Source organism: Dama dama, chromosome X, assembly GCF_033118175.1.
Source record: "Dama dama isolate Ldn47 chromosome X, ASM3311817v1, whole genome shotgun sequence".
Lineage (NCBI taxonomy): Eukaryota > Metazoa > Chordata > Mammalia > Artiodactyla > Cervidae > Dama > Dama dama.
Genome location: NC_083714.1, coordinates 158768868 through 158774867, shown reverse-complemented (window position 1 = coordinate 158774867; position 6000 = coordinate 158768868). Strand labels below are relative to the sequence as shown.

Here is a 6000-nt window from a genome sequence, read left to right as displayed (position 1 = left end):
CTCCCCTCGGCTCCCCGCCCCCTCACCGCGGGGCCCCCGCCACTCCCCGCCGGTACAGCCCCCTCCGCGCGGCTCCCCCTCCCCCTCCCCTCGGCTCCCCGTCCCCTCCCCGCCGGTCTGCCCCTCTCGGCGCGGCTCCCCGCCTCCGCCGCGCTGCTCCCCGACCCGTCAGCGCGGCTCCCGGCCCCTTCCCCGGCCCCTCCCCGCGTTTCCCCTCCTGCTCCCCGCGGCTCCGCCCCTTCCCCGAGTGTCCCTGCCCCCTCCCTGCGGCTCCGCCCCTCCACGCCTCTCCCCGCGGCTCCGTCCCCTCCCTGCCGGCCCGCCCCCTCCCCGCGGCTCCCCGCCCCCTCCGGGGCCCGCCTTCCCCCGTGCGCAGCGCAGCGCGTCCTCCGGGCTCCCTCCCGCCCCGGGCCGGCACTTTCCTTGTAAGTTGCAGCGCAAGTTTGCCCGCGGCCGGCAACGGGGGCGCCGAGACTCTCCCTCGCCCTCGGCCGGCTGGGCTTCTCCGGAGCGTATGGGCGCGGGTCAGGCGGGCCCGGGGGCCTGAGCGGCCGCGCCGCTTCTGCGCCCTGCGCCATGGAGGGCGCCGAGCCCCGCGCGCGGCCGGAGCGCCTGGCGGAGGCCGAGGCTCGGGCGGCCGATGGCGGGCGCCTGGTGGAGGTGCAGCTGAGCGGCGGCGCCCCTTGGGGCTTCACCCTGAAGGGCGGCCGCGAGCACGGCGAGCCGCTGATCATCACCAAGGTGAGGGGGGGCGCGGGACTTGCACGGTGACAGCCGGGAGGTGGCCTCGGGGGCCGGGAGACTCGTCGAGGTCAGGAGCGCTGCGGGGGGGGGGGGGTGTCGGTTCCGGGTGGCGCCCCGGGCCCGGGACGCTCGTTTACCTGGGTCTCCTGCGAGAACGTGGGGCGCTGGGACCCGCCTCAGGTGTGTGGTCCGGGCGCCACCTGGGCCTCCGTTCCTTGTTTCCCAGCCCTTTTCGGCTCCCGGCGCCTCCGAGACTTTCAATGGCTCCCGTTTCGGATCTCTCCCCTCCCCCTCTTGGAAGGGGCCCAGCCGGGTCCCCTGTCACTCCCGGCCTCGCTAGTGCCGGGCTGCACCTGTGGGCCAGCCCAGAGGTCGGGAGGGGAACGTTCCCACGTGCGCCGGGTGGACAGAGCCGGCCCCTCCTGTGTTAACCTGTCAGGATGCTTGTTTCTGCACCCCGCCTTGGACCCGCACCCCTTATCTCTAGGACGTGTGGGTGAGCAGCTGCCGGCAGGCCAGCTTCTCCATTCCCAAAAGCCCATCAATATTTACTGACGTTTGGCTTCCAGCCATAGATCCGCGGCGCCCTGGATACTTAAAAAAAAAAAAAAAACCTTGGAAGTTTTCAGAGTCCTTTATAAAAGTGGGATTTGAACTACCATAATAAGTTGCTACTGTGTGTGTCCATGGGGTCGCAAAGAGTCGGACACGACTGAGCGACTGAACTGAGTGTGTGTGTGTGTGTGTGTGTGTGTGTGTGTGTGTGTGTAGATTTACTTTAGAACTTTGAATTTTCTTGCCTTGAAATAGAAAACCCATCTTGAGACTTAGCAGCTGAGCTTGTATAAACCTGTAGAAACACACACAAACCAGTCGTTTTGTTTTCCACTGGTTAAAACTGTCTGTTGGTCAGTTTCTTTTGGAAGGTCTGGGCCTTGACATTCCTGGGGACAAAGTTCTCTTTAAAATGCAAAAAAATTCTTGGCTTCCAGAAGGCTTTGAAGGTGACTTACTGTTTTTGTTTTTTTTTTTTTTCTCTGCTTTCCTGCTTCACTGCGGCTGGAAGCACTGAAGTGACTTCTAACCTGCCCCACCGGATTGAATTTAGGAGGTGGTGTGGTTTTGTTACCTAGATAACAAATGAGAGAGCGAACTAATCTTTTCTCTCTTTTTTTCTGGTTATAAACTAGAGACTCTGAGGGAAAAGGGTGCACTGAATTTATGTTGAACTGGGGATGAGGCTGTCTTTGTTGTAAATTTCACCCAGGTGCAACCTATTAATGCATTGAATTCTTTGAAAAGTGGGAGGCAGCCTAGTGGGCAGACCTTGTGCAGGTCTGGTGCTCCCTGCATATGCCTTATAGCATTGTAGCTTGAGCCTTTTAAATAATGGGTTTTACCAGGCGTTTTGGATGGTAAAGGTTAAAAAGTTACCAGGTGAATCCCCCAAACCTTTAGAACTTCAGGTGTTTCTTTTAAAAAAGAACACACGCAGATCCAATTCAAGCTGTCTTCCTCGGACCTGTCCTTACAGCAGATGGAGTAAGTGGTACAACATTGTTTAAGGTAACGTCTTGCTTTGGGGGCTTCCACTGGGTAGGAAAAGAGGCCTAAAAATTCAGTTGTTTTACCAGAGGAAAAGAGGCCTAAAAATTCATTTGTTTTACCAGAAGCTGGGGAAAAGGACTTCAGAGTACCTCCTCCTTTCTCTGTACCCCGAGTCGTAACCCCCCACCTCCTCCCCCTAGTTATTAGTGGTATTTCATCTTCCTGTGCAAGAGGGCCCCCCTTCTACAAACCGAAGGAGCTGGGCGGTAGAGTCTGTGGACACACACCAGGGCCTGTGCAGACCGCAGGGGGCTGTTGACTCTTGATTTAGCTCCAGTGGGCTCTCCGGGTGGTTGCTATGGTTTGTGTGTGGGTTTGTGTGTGTGTGTCTTGGGGGGGGGGTGTGTCTTGGGGCTGTGTGTGTGTGGCTAGACTGGTAGCATTGTACACAGTCTGTGTGTGTCTGTGTGTGTGTCTGTGTGTGTGGCTAGACTGGCGGCAGTGTACATGCTCTGCCTTCCCAGATTTGCCTCGGGGTTTTGCAGAAATAAAGCTGCTTGTGATTGTAATCTGAGATGCTCCCGTGTCCTCCCTTAAACTGCTGCTTGGGTTTCCTAGGCGTTCTACTGTGACTGGAGATAACGTGGTTTCTTTGCTTCGGATGGAGAGGATTCTGGACAGTTTGGGATGCCCGTGCTAAATCTCCACGCACATTTGTGTATACCCATGAACACGTGCATGCTGCCACACGCGCATGTGTATTTCTTAACCACATGTTGTATTGCGTGGCATTGGAGGTGTTTCACCCGCTTGCGTTTTTTTTCCTGGATTAAATCATCTGTGATGCTTGCTTATGATCCAACAGCTGGTTGTTAACAACTAAAGTAATTAACTGTCACTTTATTAAGAAAGGATGGAGAAAAGTGTGCCCATTATAATCTCTTAAAAAATGAAAGTAGATTGTTGTGATGGAGACTGGGGAAACATGTTCAACCACCAGAATTTGGATTAATCCAAGCTTTGAATCTTTTCTTTCCCAGTAGCTACTGAAACATCTCTAGGGCTCATTAAATAATGAATCTTCGAATAGTTTTTTTTTTTTTTTTGCATTTAAGAAACACTGAAATTACATTACATATTAGAGCGCTGGGTTATTTTACAGCTCATTTCTAACAGAATCTGACTTGGAAGAAGCCTCATCCCGTGTAAGAGGGTGCACTCTTTGGATAATGAAGAGTGTCTTGGTTGAAAGCCTCCTGGGAATGTACAGCTTCAAGCTGGAGGTGATACCAAGAACAAGGCCAGCTCAGTCCCTGATTTCCTGATGGAGTTTTATTAGCCCATTTTATAGATGGAACAGCTAAGTCCTAGGAGGTTAAAAGGTGAGCCCTGAGGTCACCTCTCAAGAAGGGCCCTGAGGGTCGGATCTTGACCTTGCGTATCTCTGCTGCTTCTCCGGTTGGAGGAGACCGTGGGCTCGATCCCTGGGTGGGGAAGATCTCCCTGGAGAAGGACATGGCAGCCCACTCCAGGATTCTTGCCTGGAGAGTTCCACAGACAGAGGAGTCCACAGGGTCGCAAGAGTCGGACACGAATGAGAGATGAGATTAACACCACCACCGCCACGAGGGCTTTTCAGCCTTGGCACTTCTGATGTTCTGGGCTGGGTCCTTTTTTTGCTGAGTGGGGTGGGGGGTTCCTTTCCTGTGTATTGTAGGGTGTCTAGCAGCAACTCTGACCTGTACCCACTGTCAGTGTAACCCCCTCTCACACGTGTGACAACTGGAAGTGTCTTGTATTGCCACGTGGCCCTGGCACAAAATCACCCTCGCTCGATGAACTGTACGCCACTTTTGCTTTGAAAGGATTTTAGCTTGGAAAGCTGTGCTTGATTCTTCTTTTGGAAGGTGCTCGGGAGGCCCCTGGCCTGGCCAACCTGGGTGGGGAAGGCTGTTTTCTTCCTCAGGGCTGGCCCTGATAATAGGCTTTATTTACATAGTAAAACTCAAACAAATACTTGCTTCATCTGCATTTTTTGTAGCTGGAAAAAAGGAAATGGGAGCAGGAACTCCCGAGAGCTGGGTTTTATGGGCGCTCGGCGGGGGCTGCTGGCCGAGGAACTGCCTTTTCTCTGGGTCGGAGTCGATGTTAAAGGGACCCTGACTCCCCTGGAGTGGCATGGTTGGAATCTCAAGTGCGCGCATGGTGAGTGAAGTGCAAGTAGCTCGGTCATGTCTGACTCTTTGTGACCCCCCTGGACTAAACAGTCCATGGAATTCTCCAGGACAGAATACTAGGGTGGGTTAGCCGTTCCCTTCTCCAGGGGAATCTTGCCAACCCAGGGATCAAACCCAGGTCTCCCACATTGCAGGCGATTCTTCGCCAGCTGAGCCACATGGAGTCAGTCCCCCAGAAAGGCGGCCAGCAAGATTTGTAACTGTTCAGCGCCTTGACACTGACTTGTAAGCTTGAGGTTTACCAGGGCCGGATAAAAAACACAAAAGGCCGTTTTTGGTGTTTTTTTCTCCCCCGTGCAGCAGAAATAATATCTGTGCCCTAAGGAACTCCAGAGACCTTGACGTGTCCGCGTCTCCGAGGCTCTGCTTTGATGAGGGCCCTCTCAGGAGCGTTGTCAGTAGGTTGAGCGCGGCAGTTGGTGGGAGTTCGTCTCCATCAGCTTAGCAAGTGGAAGACTTGGGTGGGATTGTGGGGGGGATGGTGCGCAGGTTTCGGAGGGCCTGACTTCTGAAATGTCAGCGGAGGGCCTCTGATTCCAGAAGGGCCACCTGGGGGGATTCACTGGAAAGCCTGAAGCGCGCCAGCTGGGTGTCAGCGGGCCCCCTGCGGCCTCAGGAATGTTTGTTAACCCCGGGAAGGAATGAAGCCTTGCTTCTCCTTTTCATCACGTCTTAGATTCCCCTCCTTCCCCTTTCCCCTCCAACCGAGAATGCTGGAGCCTTTCTGTGAGCGCCCCCCAGAAGAAAGACAGTCACCCGGGCTTTCCCCGGTCCCAGGGGCGGCTCCTTTGGGACCTTGATGAGTTTCAGGTTGCCTCTTGGGAACCAGGACCTCCTGGGTATGTGCGGGGGCAGGGAGCTGGCCAGTGCGACCCCTCTCCTGGGTCTCCAGGCCCTTAAACCCCTTAAGGCTACTGTCTGTAAATGTCCTTCCCAGTTTGCATGGCGAAGGTAGGCTGGGTAGGGTGGGGGGGCAGTCGGGACACACACTGGGGGTGCAGGGTGGGTGCGATTGGCCCACACACCCAGGTGAGTGATGTCCCAGTTCAGAGCTCCTCCTGATAGTGTAGGTTCAGAGCCGTTGGCGGGGCGCCTTGTGGTCTGAAAGGGGCTGCTTTTTTTATGGGTTGTGCTGAGTCATGCTGATCGGTGACCCGGTAACCCCTGATCAGGACAAGCTGTTGTCACTGATGTCCCTATATTTGCCCCCCCAAGAGCCAAGCTCTTTGTCAATGACCATTAGAGGTTTTGAAAACGGAATCTGTAGACGTGAGCTATGAATTTTTTTTTTCACTTTAAAAAATTAATTTACTTTAATTGGAGGCTAATTACCATATTGTGGTGTTTTTTGAAACATGTATATTAGCATATGTGAAATAGATGACCAGTCCCAGTTTGATGCGTGAAATAAGGCATGCAAAGCCAGTGCTCTGCGACAACCCAGAGGGATGGGATGGGGAGGGAGGCGGAA

At 54.5% G+C, this 6000-nt stretch overlaps 1 protein-coding gene across 5 annotated transcripts in view; it reads left to right on the top strand.

The window, feature by feature from the left end:
• The first annotated feature begins 576 nt into the window (after positions 1-576).
• SHROOM2 (shroom family member 2) overlaps positions 577-6000 on the top strand; it is a 138968-nt gene continuing 133544 nt past the window's right edge. For all 5 annotated transcript variants that reach the window (XM_061137016.1, XM_061137015.1, XM_061137017.1 and 2 more), the window contains exon 1: positions 577-741. In XM_061137016.1, coding sequence (XP_060992999.1) covers positions 577-741 — 165 coding nt within the window. The remainder of the gene's footprint in view (positions 742-6000) is intronic.